Genomic DNA, 24,232 nt, shown 5'->3' on the forward strand with positions numbered 1-24,232 from the left:
CAGTCACCTGAGCCGCCGGAGCCTCCAGAAGCCAGTGAGCTGAGCCGCCGGAGCCTCGAGAAGCCAGTGAGCTGAGCCGCCGGAGCCTCCAGAAGCCAGTGAGCTGAGCCGCCGGAGCCTCGAGAAGCCAGTGAGCTGAGCCGCCGGAGCCTCCAGAAGCCAGTGAGCTGAGCCGCCGGAGCCTCGAGAAGCCAGTGAGCTGGGCCGCCGGAGCCTCGTGAAGCCAGTGAGCTGGGCCGCCGGAGCCTCGAGAAGCCAGTGAGCTGGGCCGCCGGAGCCTCGAGAAGCCAGTGAGCTGGGCCGCCGGAGCCTCGAGAAGCCAGTGAGCTGGGCCGCCGGAGCCTCGTGAAGCCAGTGAGCTGGGCCGCCGGAGCCTCGAGAAGCCAGTGAGCTGGGCCGCCGGAGCCTCGAGAAGCCAGTGAGCTGGGCCGCCGGAGCCTCGAGAAGCCAGTGAGCTGAGCCGCCGGAGCCTCGAGAAGCCAGTGCGCTGAGCCGCCGGAGCCTCGAGAAGCCAGTGAGCTGAGCCGCCGGGGCCTCGAGAAGCCAGTCAGCTGAGCCGCCGGGGCCTCGAGAAGCCAGTGCGCTGAGCCGCCGGGGCCTCGAGAAGCCAGTGAGCTGAGCCGCCGGAGCCTCCAGAAGCCAGTGAGCTGAGCCGCCGGAGCCTCGACAAGCCAGTCAGCTGAGCCGCCGGAGCCTCGACAAGCCAGTCAGCTGAGCCGCCGGAGCCTCGACAAGCCAGTGAGCTGAGCCGCCGGAGCCTCGAGAAGCCAGTGAGCGGAGCCACCGGAGCCTCGAGAAGCCAGTGAGCTGAGCCACCGGAGCCTCAAGGCTGAGGCTCAGCACATTTCCATTTCCTCTGTGAATTAACGGCCATAATAATGGCAAGAACAGCACAAGCGAGTGGCTGATTCTATCAGACAGCAAGTGTGTGCCAACTGTCAGGAAACAGTCCTTACCATTTGGTCAGCAAGCAGCAGGACGGTTTTGAGGCTGAATTTCCTGGAGCAGAAGTTGAAGAGGTCCTCCAGGCTTGGCCCCAGCAGCTCCATCACCATGACGTTGTAGTCCCCCTCTGCCCCGCACCATCTGATGGTGGGGATGCCCACTAGGCAAGGAAATCAGACACAGTGTTTCAGTCCAGGCCCTGCCTCAGCTCCATACTAAGTCTGCACTATGCACACCAAGGGGTCATGGTGACAACCCTGAACGGGGGAGGGGTGGTGGAGGTAGAAGACCCCGGCAACGCCGCTCCTCAGGGACCCATCCTCGAGATTAGGCCCCATCTATTAGCAAATGGCCTGAGGCAGACGTTGGATGAGGGCCAAGCAGACAGGAGCTGTAAGGGGGACAAGGAGGGGATCGAAGCCCCACCTCCCTGACTCCCATCTTCTAGGGCAGGGGGGCAGGAAACACAGGAAGCAGCCACGATATGGGAAAGAAAGAGCTCAGGCATAAAGGACCAGCAGAGTCCGCCAGAAACGTCACACCAGAGATGGGAGGAGAGAAAGCAGCTACCGTGGGTTAGGTGAGAGAAGAAAATATGTTCAATTACTCTGATGTTGGTAGAAGTATTTGACTGGATAAGAGAAAAGCAAAAGCAATGAAAACTTTTTGGGGATTTACACAGTAACCCAGGATTGAAACATACAAATCAGGGAAGTGAAAATAAAGACACAATAAATCCAACAGGAAGAATTTAAAGATGGCTGCATAGTATCAGTGCTGAAGGCATAATCAACACTATAAAGGCACACGGGCCAGGTGCAGTGGCTCATGCCTGTAATCCTAGCACTTTGGGAGGCTGAAACGGGAGGACTGCTTGAGCTCAGAAGTTTGAGACCAGCCTGGATAACAAAGGGAGACCCTTGTCTCTACAAAAAATTCTGGAAATTAGGTGGGTGTGGTGGCACGCTTCTGTGGTCCCAGCTACTTGGGAGGCTGAGGCAAAAGGATCACTTGAGCCCAGGAAATGGAGGCTGCAGTGAGCCGTGATGGCACCACTGTGCTCCAGCCTGGGCCACAGAGCAAGACCCCGTCAAAAAAATAAAAAAATCCATTTTAGAAAAAATGGGTGAAAGACCTGGACACTTCACCCAAGACGTTACGTATGAAAAGTCAACGACCACAAGAAGATTCTCAGAGACCTGGAAAACACATGCTGGTAAAAACACGCACAGGAATGTGCACCGCAGCCTCATGGCACAGTCAAATTCAAATGCTGCAGCAACAGGTGGGTTTCTCAAAATGCCACCCCCAAAATACGTCCTTTGGTCCTATTTTTTTTTCTCATATCCACAAGAACATGTTTTTTCGGTATGTTTTCACAGCACTGGATCCGTAACTATACACATGGCTCTACACACATACGGCTTGTGAACAGCCTGGATAAACCTTTTATGTCCTTCCATGGCAAGACAGATTTTTAGTTTAGTCTTAAAGCAAGTTTTGGTACCACTAGGGAAATTCAATTCATTTAAAAAATTGTTTCATTATTTTATTGTTTTGAGGCGAGGTCTCGCTGTCACCCAGGCTGGAGTGCAGTGGCACCATCTTGGCTCACGGCAACCTCCACCTCCTGGGTTCAAGCAATTCTCCTGCCTCAGCCTCCTGAGTAGGTAGGACTACAGGTGGGCGCCACCATGCCCAGCTCATTTTACTGGCCACATGTATCTCCTCTCCTCTGAAGGCATGTATTTTTTTTTTTGGCTAAGTTTTTCTATCATGGTATCTTTTTCCTATTCATAGTAGTTCTTTATAACTTCTAGATACTAAACCACTGCAGGTTTTTTGTGAGGCAAGTATCTCTCAGTTAATGGCATGTTTTTTATTTTCTTCTGGAGTTTCTTGATGAAAAGACTTTTCATGAATATGAATGCCTCAATCTTTTGCTTTATGAGTGCTTTCAGTATCTTACATTAAAAAAATAGTTTCTGCCCTCAGCGTCAAAGAGATGCTATTGTTTATTTTTTAAAGTGTTAAAGTTACTTTTACTTCTAACAAAAACAGTAATAGGGGCCTGATTCGCCCTCACACCTTAAGTAACTAAGGGAAAAAACAAAACACACAGCCTCACACATCACAGGGTGGTTTCCACAACACTGGGCCCGGCCAATGACTGACAGCCGTGCCAGCCAGTGACAGCTGTGCCTGAGGGCGGGAAGGAGCCGTGAGAGGGCGCCCTGGGCTGCCCCCTGCACTGCTGGGAGCATAAGCAGAAACGCCAGACTGAACAGATCCATGGAACCCAACCTCATCCCAGAAGAGAGCTGAGGAGGAGCCTGCAGAACGTGGAAGAGCACAGCATGCGTGACATTCTCAATGTCCGGCATCCAAAGTGGAAAACAAACCTGGAGTAAGAGGTTAACTGAACAGACCCGGATGTTCACATCAGCAGGGAAAGCCATGAAACGTTACTACAGATTTCGACTGTATTCCACCGTCGGAAGTTTTTTAACTGGCCAGGCTCAGGCCTATAATTCTAGCACGTTGGAGGTGGAAGTGGGAGGATCACTTAAGTCGAAGTTTGAGACCAGAAAGAAACATAGTGAGACCCCCGTCTCTACAAAAAAATTTTAAAAATTAGCTAGGCATGGTGCTGTGTGTCTACAGTCCCAGCTACTCAGGAGGCTAAGGTGGGAGGATGGCTTAGGCCCAGAAAGTCAAGACTGCAGTGAGCCGTGATTGCACCACTGCACTCCAGCCTGGGTGACAGAATGAGACCGTCTCAAAAAAAAAAAAAAAGTTAAAGGCATGAGGCATATACATATATATGTGTATTTATGTTTCGGTCTTTTATATATATATGTATATATTTATATAAAAAACAAATATATATAAACCTGAACATGTATTTTTATATATATATATTTTATATATGCAAATACATATCTACTTTCAGATTTGGGAATAGTTGCATTCTGCGTCACAGTCGAGCATCCCTAATCTGAAAATCCAAACTGCCCCCATTAGCATCTCCTTTGAGCATCATGTTAGCACTCATAAAGTTTCCGATTTTGGGTGTTTCAGATACTCAACCTTATTACGGATTTGTGAATTCTTTTCTCTCTCTAGATGCAGCATTACGGATTCCCAAATTCCCTTTCTCCACTCCAATGAGTCACAGTTCCTTCTTCTTAATACTCATTTTGGAGTTTTCACTGTCCCAAATTTAGGCAACAGATCACCTTTCAAGCTTTTTCTCGTACCTTCATAACAAATGCCTGCCATTCTTTTCTTTCTGCCACGTGTTCCAGATTCACCTTCTTTCTTTCTGCCCCAGCCCTGGAATCAGCTGCTTCTCCAAGCACTCAGGACTCCTCTTAACAGAGAATGATAAATACTTAGAAACCCCTGAGGCCCGGTGTGCTCAGTGTTCTAGGCTGTCCTCCTTCTAAGCCCTTCTCGTGGCCAGAACCACACAAAGTATCATCACGACAGCTTTATAGTAAGTGCTGGTGTTTGCAGGGCAAATGGCCCTCTTCTTCACAAGTGTTTTAATTAATCCTGGACTTGCACTCTTCTCAGTGAATTCTAGTCACCTTGTCAGGAAAGAGAAGTGGCTGGATGTCGATGGGAACGTCATTGAATGTTAAGAGCAACGTTGGGAGACCTGACACCTGGCATCTTCCTTTCTCTGAACATAGAGGAGAATTAAGCAAATCTTCCTTAAATGTCCTTCAATAAAGTTTATATATTTTCTGCATGCAGATCTTATCTGTCTTAAAATTTTCCCCAGATACCTTTTTGCTACCGTAAGCAGTGTTTTAAATTACATTTTGTAACCAATTAAATTGTTGGTTTAACAAAATGAATTGATTTTATATTTTGATCTTAAATTTGCTAAACTCTCTAATCTGTTCTGAGATCCCTATGTAGGAAATTACATCACATCACATGCCAGTAACAGCAGTTTTGTTTCTGCCTTTTTCACCCTCTGCCCTGCTGAAAACAGTGTTGTGAGGCTGAGGATGATGTGGGTTACACAAAACTTGGCTGCACTGCAGGGGGGAATGGAAACCTACATAACCACCTTGGAAAAATCGATACGTATCAATATGCAGACGTCTGCGTTATCCTGCAGAACTGGACATTTGCACGTACCAAGCAACAGCCACTGCACCTTCACACGCAGGTGCTGGCATGTGTGCCCCAGACACATGGACAAGATATGCACAAAAGCACTGTCCCTAACAGCAAATGCTAGAAGCTCCCCAGGGCTCAACGCAGTATGAGTTAGACGAAGCTACTGTATACAGCTATGTAGATGATCAAACAATGAAAATCAATTACCTAGAGCTGCAATTGATGGGGAAGAATCTCAGGATTACTCTGGGTCAAAGAAAGGTACAGAATACAGACCGCATCGCGTAACACTAAAACTTTCATGTATTCAAAAGACTATGTGGCATGGACTCATGATCCATCTGAACTGATGGTGTACTGAGTGATGTGACTGATGGTGTACTGACTGATATGACTGATGGTGTACTGACTGATGTGACTGGTGGTGTACTGACTGATGGTGTACTGAGTGATGTGACTGATGGTGTACTGAGTGATGTGACTGATGGTGTACTGAGTGATGTGACTGATGGTGTACTGACTGATGGTGTACTGAGTGATGTGACTGATGGTGTACTGAGTGATGTGACTGATGGTGTACTGATGGTGTACTGACTGATGTGACTGATGGTGTACTGACTGATGTGACTGATGGTGTACTGAGTGATGGTGTACTGAGTGATGTGACTGATGGTGTACTGAGTGATGTGACTGATGGTGTACTGACTGATGGTGTACTGACTGATGGTGTACTGACTGATGTGACTGATGGTATACCGAGTGATGTGACTGATGGTGTACTGACTGATGTGACTGATGGTATACCGAGTGATGTGACTGATGGTGTACTGAGTGATGGTATACTGAGTGATGTGACTGATGGTGTACTGAGTGATGTGACTGATGGTGTACTGACTGATGTGACTGATGGTGTACTGACTGACGGTGTACTGACTGATGGTGTACTGACTGATGTGACTGATGGTGTACTGAGTGATGTGACTGATGGTGTACTGACTGATGGTGTACTGAGTGATGTGACTGATGGTGTACTGAGTGATGTGACTGATGGTGTACTGACTGATGTGACTGATGGTGTACTGACTGATGGTGTACTGAGTGATGTGACTGATGGTGTACTGAGTGATGTGACTGATGGTGTACTGATGGTGTACTGACTGATGGTGTACTGACTGATGTGACTGATGGTGTACTGACTGATGTGACTGATGGTGTACTGACTGATGGTGTACCGACTGATGTGACTGATGGTATACCGACTGATGTGACTGATGGTGTACTGACTGACGGTGTACTGACTGATGGTGTACTGACTGATGTGACTGATGGTATACCGAGTGACGTGACTGATGGTGTACTGAGTGATGTGACTGATGGTGTACTGACTGATGGTGTACTGAGTGATGTGACTGATGGTGTACTGACTGATGTGACTGATGGTGTACTGACTGATGGTGTACTGAGTGATGTGACTGATGGTGTACTGAGTGATGTGACTGATGGTGTACTGATGGTGTACTGACTGATGGTGTACTGACTGATGTGACTGATGGTGTACTGACTGATGTGACTGATGGTGTACTGACTGATGGTGTACCGACTGATGTGACTGATGGTATACCGACTGATGTGACTGATGGTGTACTGACTGACGGTGTACTGACTGATGGTGTACTGACTGATGTGACTGATGGTATACCGAGTGACGTGACTGATGGTGTACTGAGTGATGTGACTGATGGTGTACTGACTGATGGTGTACTGAGTGATGTGACTGATGGTGTACTGACTGATGTGACTGATGGTGTACTGACTGATGGTGTACTGAGTGATGTGACTGATGGTGTACTGAGTGATGTGACTGATGGTGTACTGATGGTGTACTGACTGATGGTGTACTGACTGATGTGACTGATGGTGTACTGACTGATGTGACTGATGGTGTACTGACTGATGGTGTACCGACTGATGTGACTGATGGTGTACTGAGTGATGAGACTGATGGTCTACTCAGTGATGTGACTGATGGTGTACCGACTGATGATGTATTTACTGACACTATCTTTCTTTAACAGGGGTCCTGCTGTCACCCAGGCTGGAGGGCAGTGGCACCATCACAGCTCACTGCAGCCTTAACCTCCTGAACTCAAGCCATCCTCCTGCCTCAGCCTCCAGAGTAGCTGAGACTACAGATGTAAGCCACTGCACCTGGCCTGTTTCTTTTTCCTCCCTACCCCCCAAATGTCTCAGCAGAATCACCCCTTTTGTTAGCTCTAAGTAACAATGTACCCCGTCATCCATGGCATTAGAGAATGGATAAAATACAGTAAAAGCAACATGCTCTTGCCTCTCAATGCACTTGTGCTCTATGGACTTACTGCTACTGGTGATTTTGCAGGAACAAGTGAAGCCAATGGGTTTGAAAAGAGAACCAAGGCTGCCTGCGCCCAAGTGTGCCAGTCATCCAGGGCCACCCTGCTGCCCTGCCCAGGTGCTGTCACGGTGGGAAGCGGCCACTCATGCTGCTATTTGTCGTCTCAACACTTTTCCCTCATGGTGCCCGAAGGTAGCTAAACATATGCGTGGGGATAAAAATCGGGTGGACAAGGCCAGATACATGAAGACATGCTCCACTCTCATCTGTGAAAAGTTTCAATATAAATGTGGGGACTGAGCATTAATGCAAATAGAAATTTTCATGAAGTTTTCAGCAGTTGAACCCTAAAATGATTTATATAACTAAAATGTTTCTAGATAATTTCATTATTTGGATTTTGAAAAAAGTTTCTTGTAGGATGACAAAGCAACAAAAACTTACAAACAGGTGAGCGAGGTCCTGGCACAGACATGGGGCTGGGCGGGCGAACGGGCTCCACAGGGAGTGTTCCCTCTCAGGTGGGCAGGGCAGGGTCCTGGTTGTTGATTTTAATGTCCTCGATACCGTACATGTTACATACATTCTTTGGTGTTGTACAATATTTCACAAGAAAAAGATGATGGAAGACAGTCGCCCACCCTCAGCCACAGAACCTTCACCCACTGGCCCGGGTTCTACACACGTACTCCCCTCTTCCCTCCCTCAAACCATGCCTACCATCTCAGCCTTGACGAAAAGCAGCTGTGAACTAAGTAAATGTCCTTTGCTGAGGGGTTCCCCAAGGAGGGAGTGAGCTAAAGCTGCTTTTGGGGGATGTTAGGATTGGAAAGAGCAGTTACAACTGTCCCCAGGTTTTGCCCACCAGTCCAGTCGGTTTTCATAAAAACTAGGTGTCTATCCAAATCTTCCACCAACATAGCTACTTTTAGTTTCTTTCTACTATTTCAGGTATTGAATCTATTGTCCCAACCAGATTTGGGACAGGTAGGAGCATCTGGGGCACATTCCTGACAGCTGAAGGCCACGTAGGGTGGCCGCCACTTCCTTCTCTGGGAGCAGACAGCTGCTTCAGCAGTAGCCTGGGGGGCTAGAATGCCCAAGTTCAAGTCTGTCCTCTGTGAAGTTACACAGCCTTCTAAACCCAGTTTCCTCATTTGCAACATAAGGCTGAAGAGCTCAGTACCCACTGCCCAGGGCTGCTATGGGCAGTGACCAGTGTGTTTTTAAGGCTCATTCTTCCCAAGCTGCAGAGAACAGAATGCACTCGCCGTGGAGCTTTCTCCTGGAAGGCAGCATCCATCAAGCAAACGTAAAGATCAGAACCTGGCACCACCACTTGACTCTCACGTGAAAGGAAGGAAAACCGCAATGAGTGGTGCTTGCTGCCCTTTTTTTCAGAGATAGCAGGACAATCTGGACCACCCACAGCAAACACTGCACAAGGGGACAATCTGTACCACCCATAGCAGACACTGCACAAGAATGGCAGCGGCGAGATCTGGTGGCTTCTGGATGAAACAATTTCTTCCCATTATTTGTCAACTCCCCGGTTTAGTCTCAAAGTGAATTCAAGAACCACCACCAGAATTAGGCCTTTTGCCTTCTCGGACATCATTTGTTTTCTAAAATGCAGATCTTTAGATCTTTACAGTATCCGACGGGTGCGGTGGCTCACGCCTATAATCCCAGCACTTTGGGAGGCCAACGTGGGCAGATCGCCTGAGATCAGGAGTTCAAAACCAGCCTGGCCAACGTGGTGAAGCCCTATCTCTACTAAAAATACAAAAATTAGCCAGGCAGGGTGGCTCATGCCTGTAATCCCAGCTACTCCAGAGGCTGAGGCAGGAGAATGGCCTGAACCCAGGAGGCGGAGGTTGCAGTGGGCCAAGATTGCGCCATTGCACTCCATCCTGGGCAACGGAGTGAGACTCTGTCTCCAAACAAAAACAAAAAACAAAAAACAAAAATAAAAACAAAAACCTTGACAGTATCCACCAGGTGTCTGTGCATTTAACACAGAAGACCTGACCTACATTTTGGAATTGTCAGGGACATGGCAATGCGCTCGAAGCCCAAATGGGAGAAAATCCATTTCTGAAATCCTATTTGGTTTCCAAGATCCTAGAGAAGGTGCATGGGCAGGAACAGGAAGGTGCAGGCTTCTTTACTCTCTTAAGCCAGCGGCCACAGGGGAAGCAACTTTGCCTGCCAGGGGCCTTCAGCACTGTCTGAAGAAAGTTTTGAGTATCACAACTAGGGGCAGGGGTGCTGCCAACATCTACCATGCAGAGAACGCACCACTACAAACGGCACTAGTGCCGAGTGGAGAAGTCCTGTCGGGAACCACGTAGCTACTTTTTGGTTCAGGGTTGGCTTCCCCAGTGACCATCCCGGGCTTCTAAGGACTGGCTTTCTTCCCTTTGCCCTTGTGCACCCCTGGCTTGCAAGTTCTCCTGGAGACATCTCTCGTAAAAACTTAAGGTGTTTTTAAGCTTGCAGGTTTTACTCGACCCCAGCACCAGGCTCCCGCAGGCCAAGGCCACACCCCGCACCACCCTGCTCTATTGGCTCGTCACACCTTCAAGGCAATGCAGGCTCCAGGCCCTTGAGAGGCCAGTCCACCACCAAGGGCCGCCAGACAGGCTCCCAGGGCGGAGTCTCTGCTGAGCTTTCCCTGGGTTGGTGATGGGATTTTTAATTCCTGTGGCCTCCTCTGGTCACGTGAGGCCCGTGACGGGACACACTGGGTGCCCCTCTCTGTAACGGGTTCCCCAGGACCACAGGTGCTGCCAAAGATATTTTGTGTCACATAAACCTAGAAATGTCGGTTTCTTGTAGTAGCACAGATTACGTGCTTGTGCTGAGAAAAGATGTCAAAGAATCAAATCAACAGTCCTCCCTTTCCCGTGACAAAAGGGCTAACAGAGGCCCTGAACAGGTTTTCCTTTGGCCAGTTGCCCAAGGGGACTCACCCAACCATCCACCTACAAATGTGCCGCGGAGGCTTCTCACTGGGAGGGCTCCACAGACGTGGCACAGCCACTCTTCAGACAAAAAGCTCTGTTCCCAAAGAGGGCTCCTGCCAGACCGAAGCTCTGCTGTTGAGACACACGCTTCATGGCTCTGAAATCCCCGCAGAGAATACCCTCCTGCTCCATCAGCCGAACTGTTTGAAAGTCCAGGGAACTTGCAAGAGCTGGACTCTGAGGTGAGGACGGGAGCACTCTGCTCCATACCTGGCCCACCGTGGAACACCAGGTACCTAAGGCCCTGGGCTGAGGGCTCGCAGAACTGGGATAGTAACTGAGCTGGAAGAGGTCGTGATGGTCGCCAAGTTCAAAACCCTTGTTTTGCTCAGGAGAAAACGAGCCCAGAGTGTGAAGGGACTTCCCCCAAGCTATAAGCAAAGCATGCGAAGGAGCAGAGGCCTCACTCAGGGATCACACATCAGGAAGGCCCCACTGCGCAACACACGTGCCACTGGCAACAGCTCCAGTGACCACTGAGGGGCACACAACACCACGCGGAGCATGCATTGAAATTCACACGAAATCTTTTTTTTTTTTTTTTTGAGACGGAGTCTCACTCTTTCATCCAGGCTGGACTGCAGTGGCGCTATCTGGGCTCACTGCAAGCTCCGCCTCCCGGGTTCACGCCATTCTCCTGCCTCAGCCTCCCAAGTAGCTGGGACTACAGGCGCCCGCCACCACGAACGGCTAACTTTTTTTGTATTTTTAGTAGAGACGGGGTTTCACTGTGTTAGCCAGGATGGTCTCGAGCTCCTGACCTCGTGATCCGCCCGCCTCGGCCTCCCAAAGTGCTGGGATTACAGGTGTAAGCCACTGCGTCTGGCCTATTCACACAAACTCTTGATTTCAGACACCATGACCCAATATGAAGCAAAATTTAAACAAAAGGACAAGATGGCATAAGATTTTTTTTTTTTGGGGGGGGGACAGGGTCTCACTCTGTTGCCCAGGCTGGAGTGCAGTGGCGTGATCTCGGCTCACCGCAACCTCTGCCTCCCAGACTCAGGCGATTCTCCTGCCTCAGGCTCCCAAACAGCTGGGATTACAGGTGCACGCCACCACACTTGGCTAATTTTTGTATTTTTAGTAGAGACGGGGTTTCACTACGTTGGCCAGGCTAGTCTCAAACTACTGACCTCAAATGATCCACCCATCTTGGCCTCCCAAAGTGCTGGGATTCCAGGCATGAGCCACCATGCCCGGCCCATAAGATGTTTCTTTGTGTTGAGGGAGGGTCTCTGGACCCAAGACTCTCTGAAGGAAGCTGTGACTGCTTTGTCAGGGTGTGGAGAACACTTCCCTCCCTTTTGCCCAGAACCAGTTTTGGGTTTATTTTAACCAGCGATGCTGAGTTGCTGTTCTCCCTTGTCAAACAGAACCCTGGTGTTCCTCTGTGACTGGTAAAGGACCTACCTCCTCCCTGCATCATCTTGTAGATTTTGCTCTCAATGTGGAGCTGAGGGTGTTTGGTTTTGACACATTCAAGCTTGATGGCAACCTCTTCTCCTGCAGCAATGTCCGTACCTTGGCAAAGAAAGAAAACCACAACAGGAATTACCTGGTATCCACCAAATAACCCAACATGCTGGAGAAACAACAAGCACTATGTGTTTTCCATGAAGGACCAAGTGAGGGATGTGTTCTCCTTCCTAGCATAGTAAGGCGGGCTAATCGGCTGACACATCTCTGGGGGAAGTTATCCATATTCCCATTTTCACAACAGGACGAATTTGAACTGCACAGAAGGTTTATGCGGCTTCCATCACCCGCCCACCAGTCTCCAGGTGCTGCAGCTCCCTCTCCACAGTGGCCCTTCTGGTCTGCATCCTCCCATCAGCCCTGCCCAGGGCCCCTGCACTTGCCCGCCCCAGACAGCCTGTGGTAGAGCTCCACGGTGCCATTCCCTTTTCTCCATGCTGCCTGATAGGCCTCCGAGGGGGTGGTTTGAGTTTCCCCGAGGAAGGGCTAGGTTTTTACCCAATAGCCACAGTTCCAGTCCACCCAGGCCTGGCATCGCAGGCAGCGGGAGTCATCTCTAGCCAACCTATTGCAGGCAAACACCCTCCACCAGGCGGAGGGAGGCCCTTCTCCCTTCCTGGGGACACAAAGCCAGAAAAATCGCCTGTTTTCAACGCCCTAAATGTACCACCTACCAACACGCACCGGTCACACATCTTTCATCAGTCTATGGCTAAAACCAATGACACATCTAATACCATGACGATCGGACTATGAGTTTGGAGGCAAAATTACACTTTTTACCTAGAAATGTTCCATCTCTGCTTTACTCCAATAAATGACAAATGTGACAACCACCATCCCTCTCAGGTTCACCCACAAATGCTCCTGAGTTTGAATCTGGCCCAAAGCCTTCCCCAAATCCACTGCATGAGGCATCCAAGGAGCTTTAACCGAACAGGAGAGAAAAAGAAGCTGCACACAGTACATACCCAGCTCTCTCCTCTTCCCTCACGAGTCCCTTCAGAGTATAAGACACTGGAATCGGCCGGGCGCGGTGGCTCACGCCTGTAATCCCAGCACTTTGGGAGGCCAAGGCGGGCGGATCACAAGGTCAGGAGATTGAGACCATCCTGGCTAACACGGTGAAACCCCATCTCTACTAAAAATACAAAAAATTAGCTGGGCATGGTGGTGGGTGCCTGTGGTCCCAGCTACTTGGGAGCCTGAGGCAGGAGAATGGCGTGAACCTGGGAGGCGGAGCTTGCAGTGAGCCGAGATCGCGCCACTGCACTCCAGCCTGGGTGACAGAGCGAGACACCGTCTCAAAAAAAAAAAAAAAAAAAAAAAAAAGACACTGGAATCCTTCCAAACAGCGTGGCTATGTGGAAAAGAATTCACACTAGCTTCAGCAGCCCAGACAAAGCCCTGGGAGACTTCCTTCCCTGAGAGACTGTGGTGCTGGGCAAAGCAACTTGGCTAGTTCTTAGTGACTCGGTTTCTCTTGTCAATGGAGATCAGTGGTGAGGTCTGACGTCTGTTTCATGAGAGTTGTGGAGATGAATGGGTTAACAGTTTCTTTTACAGCTCTTTAAGATAAGGTTCCCTGATGAAAAACAGAGTAAGGTCAAGTGAGCACTAGAGCAGTCTGCTGATATCCACACACGTCCACTGAACACCCAGGAAGCCCCTCGTCTGCCCAGATGGTGGCATGAGATGTGCCACTTCCAGCCTGGGCCCCAAACCCCTTGTCACTGCTGCGTTCCACAGGAATCGCCACCACCGGGTCACTGCCAGTGACCATTCTAGATTTAAGAACGTCACTTACTATCAACAGAGACTCTTCAGAGTACTCGAGGTAACAAATTTTGTTCTTCCTGCCTACAGTTGGGACAGTCTATCCAATTACAGGAGAAATGACTTCATCGAAAAATGTACTGTGCAAATGAAAAACGACTCTGAGTTCCTCTAAGGACCTGGACTCTGAACTCAACTCGCCAGCCGGGAGGGAGGGTGACTCATCCCACTAGTTATGTCAGCAGCTCCCTGCACCCCCAAGCAGGCGCAGTGCAGCCTCGGACAGCACCGCCACCCTCGCCAGCTGGCAGCCCAGTGACCCCATCGCCTGGGGCCGATGGCTTGGGGCCACACAGTCTGCTGACTAGCATCTCTCACTCCACTTCTCTGTAGCTGATAAAGCTAATGTCTGCCAGTCACACCTGCAGCACTGACTGTCGTGGGGCAAAAGTCATCACCAGCCGCTCTGGCACACAACACGAATCACACCCTATCATGGGGCCGGGACCTCTCGCTGTGCAAGCACACAGAGCCAGCCCTCCTGTGGAACCGACACCAAGGTCGCCCCGAGTCTCTATAGGGGAGCAGCTGGATGCAGGTCCTGTACACAGATGTGAGGATGGCAACTCTCTGGGGCCTGCAGCAGGGACCTCGTCACCTGCTGGGCAGAAGCATCAAGCAGCAGAACACCAAGGTCTGTGCATTCCAAGGGCACCACCTGCCTCAAGGTCGCTGAGCACTGCTCAGACCCCCTGGCCTGCAGCCCTGTCCCACCTCGCCCACCGGGGGCACCCCTACTCTACCAGCCATGCTGCTGAAAGTCAGATCCTCAAGCTGCCATCAGTCCACAAGGCAGCACGGAGGCGCTGAGTAACTGTGGCGGCAATCTGGCATCACTGCAGCATTTTGACCTTATACACAAGTTTTGGCATACAACAGGTTGAAAATTACAAGCCTGGTTCTTCACCACAGGTTAAATCTGAGAAGCACTACTAAAAGGGGAATGAGAATTTGAAAGACCCTGAGCCCTGGGTGTCAGATTCAAAACAAACCAAAACCTGGTGACACGCAGATCACCAGGTTGTCTGGGTTGTCTGTTTATACAAAAGACATTCTGTCAACAAAACAAACTCAACTCTTCCCTGCAGCTCAACAATCCTGGTCTGCTGTGAGACAGGGCTTTCCTCAGTCCGTGTTTGGGTATCAGTTAATGTTAGTCCTACAAAAACAAAATTACGTCCCTCAAGTTCAGCAGCCAAAAGCAGATGGTGGCCGGGTGTGGTGGTTCACGCCTGTAATCCCAGCACTTTGGGAGGCTGAGGCTGATGGATCACTTGAGGTCAGGCATTCGAGACCAGCCTGGCCCACATGGTGAAACCCCGTCTCTACTATAAATACAAAAAAAATTAGCCAGGCATGCTGGTGTGCGCCTCTAACCCCAGCTACTCAGGAGGTTGACGCGGAAGAACTGCTTGAACCCAGGAGGCAGGGGTTGCAGTGAGCTGAGATCGCGCCACTGCACCCCAGCCTGGGCAACAGAATGATACTTTGTCTTAAAAAAAATAAATAAATAAATAAAGCAGATGGTGAATTAAGTGAACCTAACCAGAGTGTGGCCCTGTCCTGGCACAGGAGGGTAATTCTGAATTACCAGCCTGGATGCTGGCAACTCCCATTAAGGATTGTCTTGTCAACAAAAAAAACAGGGAGACGCCTTGGGCAGCAGGACAAAGGTCAACTCACAGGGCAGCGGTCAGCAGTACCACGACTTCTCATTACAGATGCTTGAGTTAAGCAGAGTCCAAGGTCAACAGAGGCTACAGCCCTAACACTGCAGTGAGGAGACCCCAGAAGCTACAGGAAGAACAGGTGGTCGCTCTCCTCTCAAGGCTGGTCAGCATCTTGGGGCCCTACTGCATACCAGGCACCCTGCAGGCTGCCTCTTGAGAAATCAGTCAGTGAGGGGAAAAACGTGTGCTTCAGAGATGAAGCAATTAGCTCCCAAAAGATGCTTGTGCACATTATGAAGTCAGTCCATCCAGGTAACAGGTGGACAAATGGAGGCCCTGACAAGCTGATGGTGCGATGGGATCAAGTACAGATGCCAACAGATGCATCTGTCCAGCCCACCAGCCAGGTAATCCAGTCCTGCCACTAACCTCCAGAACACACTACAGGCGAGAACAGAGGCAGGACCAGCTGGGCTCTCACTGCCTCTCTGCATGGGCCGCCTGTGGGGTGAACACAGCAGGCCTCTCCCTCTAGCCTGGCCCAGCTGAACAGTCCTCTTCCGCCAGACACCCCTGTGGTTCTGGGGCTGGGAACTCATGGTCCACATTAAGGACACTGGCTGTTTTCAAATGTTATCAAGTTTATTTCCAGTGGTACTCTGCCAGCATAAGTGAAAGAACTTCTGGTTTATGGCCACACCACATGGACACGGATGCGGAGGGCGGCACAGGGCTGGGGCCAGGTCACACAACAGGCTGCCAAGGTGTGCGCTCCACAGGTGTGTGTGGGCTGTGTCACCTTCCCAACCTGCCCTCCTGAAGGGCCTTGCGAATCTGGCAATCTCAGACTGAAGACAGATTGTTCTTTTTGGGGTCCCACTTTCCAAAGCCTGGGCATTCAAGAAATAGCCCCAAAATACTGCCCCCTTTGAAGGGGCAATTTTGGAACACGACAACCTGGTGGGGCCCTGCAGTGAGCACCCGCCCTCAACTGTCACAGCAGGGTCGGGGCAGGCAGGCCCACACCACGCTTCTAGCCCACAGGCACTCCACTGAAGCACAGCCTTCCCCCCTTCCTGGTCTCAAACATCTGAAAGCACAGAAAGTCCCCGGTAGAAAAACAAAAACCCAAAAGCCAAGCTCAAAGCAAGGTGAACCCCACCTGGAGGATACCAAAGTGACAACAGTAGGAATGGTCTTAACGATACTCATACTAGAATATACACGGCACGCAGGGGTCAAGATGAAGACCTAGTTCCTCGATTTATGTGTAACTGGCTGCCCAAACAAAACTATGGTGGGGATGACCGATCCATCTCATAGTCTTCAGATCAGCCATCTTTGACTCTAACTGCCATTCTGCTTGGACCCACGCTTCTTCCAAACTGCCTTACTCCGGCTAACGTGACCACCTAGCCTTTCCTCCGTGGGGTCATCTGAAAGGACCACAGTGTAGGCTAGGAGCCAATGCTGATGGGAAAAAAAAAAAATCAGCTGTGCCTAACCCCACTCAAGTAACTGGACGTGTACCCTGATGGGTGGCTGTCTGGGATGGCTGTCTGGGGGCTCCAACCCCAGGGTGTCAGAGCCACAGCCGCCCGCAACCCCGTATCCAGCATGACTGTATGCCCAGCGCGAGGTGAGGCCTGGAGGGTGGAACGCTGAGTGAGGAGACAGCCTTCCACCCTCCACCTCTGGAATTACTTGGTGACAACCACACCAAAATTTGTCTGAATCTATCTTTGGAAAGCACAAAGTTGTTTGACAAGGTCTCAGATGAGAGAACAGATAGTTTCAAAGTACTTCTTATTTATTTATTTTTTGAGACAGAGTCTCACTCCATCGCCCAGGCTGGAGTGCAGTGGTGTGATCTTGGCTCACTGCAACCTCCGCCTCCCAGGTTCAAGCAATTCTCATGCCTCAGCCTCCCAAGTAGCTGGAATTACAGGCAGCCACCACCACGCCTGGCCAATTTTTGTATTTTTAGTAGAGATGGGGTTTCACCACTTTGGCCAGGCTGGTCTCCTGACCTCAAGCGATCCGCCCGCCTCAGCTTCCCAAAGTGCTGGGATTACAGGCGTGAGCCACCACACTCGGCCCAAAATACTCCTTTTTGATGCCTGCCTAAAGGTGGTTAATGGACTGGCTTTGCAGTGTAACTCAGATCCTGGGGTTAAAACTTTCGCCAAAATCTATTGTTCTATAAATAAGCCAAACGACTTCCATTGACCAAGCACTCTGACTTCCCAAACACTGCCAAGAACACATCCAGCTGACCACCTGGTATAAATGTTTAATAGTCAAACCCAAATGTCTAAAGCCTGCTTACTCAGCAGTCCACTAAGGCATATGTACAGGTTCAAAAGCAACAATATGGCATGTGACAGGGTTACCTGGCAGGTTAACCAGGCACCGAAAGTATGAGCCACCCAGCTGTGTGGATTCATCCTAACGCTGTCAGCCCACCGGGTCCTGAGTCCTCTCTCTGGTGACAAGTGGGAAGGGTGTGAGAACTGGAGACTGTCCACATGTGGCTTCATCTAAAAGGTATGACCAGAGGCATTACTGACATCCCAGGGGATTCCTGACCCTGGCTGACAGGTGCCCCAGTTAAAACACACACCAAAGCTAGGGCTGCTGGAACAGAAAACAGCTCCCCTCAAAGGTCTGCAGCAGCCCCTCTGCAGGCACACCGCCTCAGGCTACATATCCTCAAATTCAGGGGGTCTTGGAATAACTCGTACATTGCACAATCCCACTAACGAGTACGGAAAATTAAGTTACTTTAAAATTACAAACTTGGGCCAGGCGCGGTGGCTTCCCAGCACTTCGGGAGGCCGAAGTGGGCGGATCACTTGAGGTCCGGAGTTCGAGACCAGCCTGACCAACATGAAGAAACCCCGTCTCTACTAAAAATACAAAATTAGCCAGGCGTGGTGGCGCACGCCTGTAATCCCAGCTTTTCGGGAGGCTGAGGCAGGAGAATCGCTTGAACCTGGGAGGCAGAGGTTGCGGTGAGCCGAGATCGCGCCATGGCACTCCAACCTGGGCAACAAGAGCGAAACTCCGTCTCAGAAAAAAAAAAAATAAATTACAAACTTGAAGATTTAAGCCAACCTTTCATCACGTGTTCACGTGCATATTTTTCCATTGTAAATATGACACAACCCAAAACCTAATCCCATTGTTTTTGAAATCTACCTTGAGACTGTTACAGTCTAAAGGACACCTCATGAGTACAACTACTTCATCTGCCTCTCATTTTGCCAGCATCTTAACCCTGTGTGACTTTCTCTACATTCACCTAAACTTAACCCTTGCTCATTTGCACTCAATCACCGCTCCAAGGCCAAGGGGAACCGTTCAGAGAGAACCCCCAGCGGGAGGGCAAGCCCCACTCCTAGCCGGGCCACTCCCCCCCTCCACACGGCGTTTGGGTCTTTCTGACATTTTCCCCCACGAATGCAAGACGCAGGGGCAGCCTCTGAGGGGGAAGCCAGACAGCCCCGGACCGGGCTGCGGAAGAAAGAGCGTGGCCTTTGTTCACTGCGGTGACCTTAGGCGTGGAGGAAGCCGACGCCCGCTTCGCGGCCCCAGCCCTGCCCCATCCCCTCCCACGGCCCGCTGCCCCCACCCCCGCCCTGCCCCTCCCCCAGGCCCGCCTCCCCACGCCCCACCCAGCCCTTCCCGAGTCCGCTCCCCACGACCCTGCCCCTACCCAGGTCGGCTCCCCAGAGACCATGCCCCACCCCGGGTCAGCTCCCCTATCCCCTCCTTCCCCAACCCTCCCCTCTCCAGACCCTGCTCCCCCGACCTGGTCCTGCCCCTCCCCCACGTCCGCTCCCCACTGCCCTCCCCACCCCTGGCCGCGCTAGCCTAGTGGCCGTTGGGTTCTGGCCACGACCCGGCGGTGCCGGGACTTGCACGGAGACCCCGCGGGGGCCACCACTTCCTTCCGCGATCGCGCTTGGTCTTGGCAGCCGCAGGGCCCGGGTCTTCGAACGGCGGGCGGGGGCGGCGGGGCCTCACCGAGATAGATGTCTCCGAAGGAGCCGCTGCCGATCTTCCGGCCCAGCCGGTACCTGTTCCCGACTCTCAGCTCCATGGCGGCGGCGGCCCGATTCGCTCCTGCCCTCCCGGCCGCTTCCTGGGTCTGAACTCCGGGAGGCGGCGCCGCTGCTGCCGCTACTGCGGGTCCGGCTCCCGGCTCCGCCCCCCTCACGGCCCCGCTTTCACCATCGCTTTCCCGTCGCCCCGCCGCTCCCAGCGCCTCAATACGGGGCGGATGGGACAGTCCGAGCGCCGCCGCCGCTGCTCCGGCCCCTACCGGTCCCGCTTGCCCTCTCCCCGCCGCGGATGGACTCGGATCTTCCGGGCCTAAATCCCCTTTCAGCTGCCTAAAGGAGCCGCCGCCATCGCGCTGTGACGTCACTTCCCCTAGCAACCCGGCGGGGCGGGGCCGCGGCGCTCCAGGGGCGGGGCCGGGCGGGGCGAGCGCTCCAGGCCTCCTCCCGACCCTGCGCCGTGCCCAGCCCCTCTGCCCTCCTGTTACCCCGGGACCTCGGGCCGCCAGCCCCTTCCACGTGCAGGCTCCTGCTGCTCTCGCGGGGGCTTTTCGTGTGTCCCCCGAGATGTCGAGGAAGCCAGGTGAGTTCCTCGCGACAGGCGGTGCCCTTTGCAGGAGGGGACAGGTAGCTGAGGCGTGGACAGAGTGACAGGCCAGGCTCAGGGGACACAGGTGAGACCCCCTCACTGGGCTGCCAGTTCCCGGGCTTGGGGCATCCCAGTACGTCAGCGTCTGCGGCCTTACCTCCTGACACCTAAGGCCAGAGACAGAGCAGGCCCGCGCCCTGGGAGGTCCTGATGTCCAGCCTGAAGATTGAGGGCAAAGCCACCACCTTTCACAAAACGAGGCCAGACCACCTGCCTCCCTCCAGTCCCTGCGGCCTGGAGACGGAGTCAACATTCTTATCTGTGTTGGATCTGAATGTTCCTCCTTGCAAAGGAAACAAGGAGTGGACGTTCAGGCTGATGGCCAGCTTCAAAGATCGGGGCCTTTGATTCCCATAACTGGGAAGAAAGCCCTTCAGACAAGCCCGCCCCCAGGCTGCAGGTGCATGGGGACCTTGAAGAACCCGTCCCCATGGTCCTACGTCCATGTGTCTCGAGACCTGTCGCATCCTCGCTGAAACTCAAGAATGTGAAACAGGTGAAGGTGTGTTTTGACGCATCAGCATACCAGGGCTGTGGTGTGGGCACCGCAGCGTGAGTGAGACAGCAGCCTCAGCCCGTCCAGGTCACTGCAGAAGAGGAAAGCAGCCCCCACAGGCCCCACAGTGGTGCTCGCCTTTCTCCACCCCCAAGTCTTTCCTCTCCACCCCTCAGCTCCAAACAGCTGGAGGTCAGGTCGGGGAGACGGGCATCCATTCCCGAAATTACATAGCAGGGCCTGGAGACAGGAGATGCCGCCGGCCAGACCACCATCAGTCACTAATGAGGGACGGGCACTCAGAACTGCCCAGTTTCTGAGTTACAGAAGCCGGGGGTGCGGGGCTGCCAGACTAGTAAAACTGACCTTGTTGGCGGAATCGCTCACGGCTTTTCTGTTGATGAACAGAGTCCAGCTCTCCCACGGGTGGCTGTGATCCTTCTTCCTGGGGAGTCCTGCTGTCCCTGACTAGGGGCACCTGCCCACCTGTCAGCTGCTCCTCCCTCGGCTGGTCCTCCTGGGCTCTGATGGCCCCAACATTTCTAGCTCTTCTCACCCATAGTGCCCCGAGCTTCATGCAGCTGCAGCAGGTACTGTGCCCGTCTGCCTGGCTTTTGTGTGTTTGTGTCTTGACTCTATAACCCGTGCACACGGACTGGGCTGTGGTGTAGTGGGGATGGCAGGAGCCCTGGGAACATGCGGGCTGGGCAAGGTGAGGCAGGCTGATTGCTGTGGCTCCCCCACCACCAGCCCCAGCCACAACAAACTGACAAAGGAAGAGGACAGTGGTGCCCTGGAGCCCTGGGGTCAGAGAGAGGAGGACAAAGCAGGTGTGTAGCCCAGGGAATGACAGCACCCCTTCCGAGAAGACAGGGAAGGTGCAGACATGGCCAGGTTCTGAGCTAGAAAACTGTCGGCAGGGGGCTGAAGCTGAGGATAGTCATTGCCAAGGAACAGCCTCCGTCACAGAGGAGACGCACAGATGCGGTGACGAGGGAGGGATGAGGGGCTGGTGACCGCTGGGAACAGATGTGTGAGGCAGAGTCTCCAGGCATGGTCTGCGGGGCGGTTTGATGATACTAGGACATCTCTCAGAGTAGAAGGACGTCCCGACCTGCAGACTGGAAAGCCCCCAGAGCTCCCGGCAGGACGTATGAGGGCCAGCCCACAACCGGGTCTGTCCTGATATAACTGAACGCCACAGTGTCTTAGCTCCTTTACTGTTGCTATCAAGAAATACCTGAGGCTGGGAAATTTATGAAGAATCATGAGGTAATTTGTATATTTGTCCACAGTAAACCTCATGTTGAATTGTAAACCCCAAGGCTGGAGGTGGCTGGGTCATGGGGGTGGATTTCTCAGGAATGTTTAGCACCCTCCCCTTGGTGCTGTCCTTGAGATAGTGAGTTCTCCTGAGATCTGGTTATTTAAAAAGTGTGGGGCACCTCTCTCTCTCGCTCACTCGCTCGCTCGCTCCTGCTCTGGCCATGTGACGTGCCCGCTCCCCCATTGCCTTTCACCATGATCGGAAGCTTCCGGAGGCCTCCCCAGAAGCTGAGCAGAGGCCAGCACCATGCCTCCTGTAAAGCCTGCAGAACCAGGAGCCAAGTAAACCTCTTTTCATTATTTATTTATTTATTTGTTTTGACACAGGGTCTCGCTCTGTTGCCTAGGCTGGAGTGCAGTGGCGTGATCTCGGCTCACTGCAACCTCTGCCTCCTGGGCTCAGGTGATCCTCCCACCTCACCCTCCTGAGTAGCTGGGACTACAGGCACACGCCACCATACCTGGCTAATTTTTCATATTTTTTGTAGACATGGGGTCTTACTGTTGCCCAGACTGGTCTCAAACTCCTGACCTCAAGTGATCTATCCACCTTGGCCTTCCAGAGTGCTGGGATCACAGGCATGAGCTACCATGCCTGGCCCTCTTTTCTTTTAAAATTGCCCAGTCCTAAGTATTTCTTTATAGCAAGGCAACCACAGCCTAACACAGCTCACGATGCTGAGGTCTCAAAAGTTCAAGATCGGGCGTCTGCCTCTGGTGAGGGCCTTGCTGCCGCTGCCTCCACTCATGGCAGAAGGTGAAGGGCAGCTGGAGTGCGTGGAGACGGTGTGCGAGAGGGAGCCGGAGTGTGTGGAGACCGTGTGCGAGAGGGAGCTGGAGGAGTTGGGAAGTACAGGCCTTTTTTTTTTTTTTTTTTAAGATGGAGTCTCGCTCTGTTGCCCAGGCTGGAGCACAGTGGCGCAATGCCGGCTCACTGCAACCTCCGCCTCCCGGGTTCAAGCGATTCTCCTGCCTCAGCCTCCTGAGTAGCTGGGATTAGAGGCATGCGCCACTATGCCCGGCTAATTTTTGTATTTTTGTAGAGACGGGGTTTCACCATGTTGGTCAGGCTGATCTTGAACTTCTGACCTCGTGATCCGCCCGCCTTGGCCTCCCAAAGTGCTGAGATTATAGGCATGAGGCACCGCGCCGGCCGTGCAGGTGTTTTTAAAAGCCCCTCTTGCTGGAACTAGTAAGAGTGAAAACTCACTCATTACCAAGAGGACAGCACCAAACTGTTCGTGAGGAATCTGCCCCCATGACCCAGACACCTCCAACACTGGGGCTCAAATTTCAACCTGAGGTTTGAAGGGGACCAACACCCAAACTATAGAAACAGGGAAAGAGGAAAGTTTACGGATACCCATTTAGAAAGAATCTGCTAACAAAGGGAAAGAATCAGGCTGGGCGCGGTGGTTTACGCCTGGAATCCCAACACTTTGAGAGGCCAAGGTGGGTGGATCACCTGAGGTCAGGAGTTTGAGACCAGCCTGGCCAGCATGTGAAACCCTGTCTCTACTAAAAATGCAAACATTAGCCAGGCATAGTGACGTGCACCTGTAGTCCCAGCTACCCAGGAGGCCAGGCAAGAGAATTGCTGGAGTCCATGAGGCAGAGGTTGCAGTGAGCAGAGATCCTGCCACTGCACTCCAGCCCAGGCAACAAGAACGAGACTGCGTCTCAAAAACAAACAAACAACAACAACAACAAAAGGAAAGAATCAGACTGGCTTGGGACTCTGCTGTCCCCTGCCCGTGACCTCCCAAAAGCGTGTGTTAGAGACTGACCTGCCTAGTGCGTCAGTGGAGGGGGCACTTTGGAGAGGGGCTTGGATCGTGAGGCCCCGCCCTCGTGAATGGCTCAGTGCCTTGTGAAAGGGCTTGATCGAGGGAGTTTGGTCCCTTTTCCCCTTTTGTCTCTCTGCTGTGTGAGGACACCATGTTCCTCCCCTCTGGAGGATGCTGTAACAAGCTGTCATCTCGGGAGGAGACACCAGGCCCTGACCAGACGCTGAACATGCCAGCACCTTCATCTTGGACTTTCCAGCCCCCAGAACTGTGAGAAATAAATTTCTGTTCTTTATAAGTACCTAGTCCATGGTGTTTTGTTACAGCAGCATGAACAGACTGAGATAGCGGCTTACATGTAACCGGAAGCTGCAGAAAAACATCTTCAGACAGCTGAGACGGCTCCCAGGACTCATGCCTGGCACAGACACCATCTG

At 52.1% G+C, this 24,232-nt stretch overlaps 1 protein-coding gene and 1 long non-coding RNA gene across 17 annotated transcripts in view; one reads left to right on the plus strand and one right to left on the minus strand.

Moving 5' to 3' along the window:
- The window catches only part of CSNK1D (casein kinase 1 delta), a 36,381-nt gene extending 15,093 nt beyond the window's left edge, over positions 1 to 21,288 (minus strand). For 10 of the 16 annotated variants that reach the window (XR_001710611.3, XR_001710610.3, XR_010153409.1 and 7 more), the window contains exons 1-3: positions 19,503 to 21,288; positions 11,902 to 12,012; positions 957 to 1,105 (exon numbers count right to left, since the gene is read on the minus strand). Coding sequence is in view for 9 of the 16 variants with exons in the window: in XM_009433549.5 (XP_009431824.2) it covers positions 957 to 1,105; positions 11,902 to 12,012; positions 19,503 to 20,439 (1,197 nt within the window). In the remaining 7 variants the exon portion in view is untranslated. Of the gene's footprint in view, positions 1 to 956; positions 1,106 to 7,460; positions 7,723 to 7,900; positions 8,043 to 11,901; positions 12,013 to 12,938; positions 13,553 to 19,502 lie in introns of all 16 variants that reach the window. The other 6 variants (XR_010153413.1, XM_063800059.1, XM_063800061.1 and 3 more) reach the window with 3 other exon arrangements.
- On the plus strand, positions 20,591 to 21,954 carry LOC107969007 (uncharacterized). Its single transcript, XR_010153414.1, has 3 exons — positions 20,591 to 20,682; positions 21,091 to 21,272; positions 21,783 to 21,954. It is a non-coding gene; the product is annotated as an uncharacterized LOC107969007 (long non-coding RNA).
- The last annotated feature ends 2,278 nt before the right edge of the window (positions 21,955 to 24,232 follow it).

Source organism: Pan troglodytes, chromosome 19 (genome assembly GCF_028858775.2).
Source record: "Pan troglodytes isolate AG18354 chromosome 19, NHGRI_mPanTro3-v2.0_pri, whole genome shotgun sequence".
In the NCBI taxonomy this organism is placed as follows: Eukaryota; Metazoa; Chordata; class Mammalia; order Primates; family Hominidae; genus Pan; species Pan troglodytes.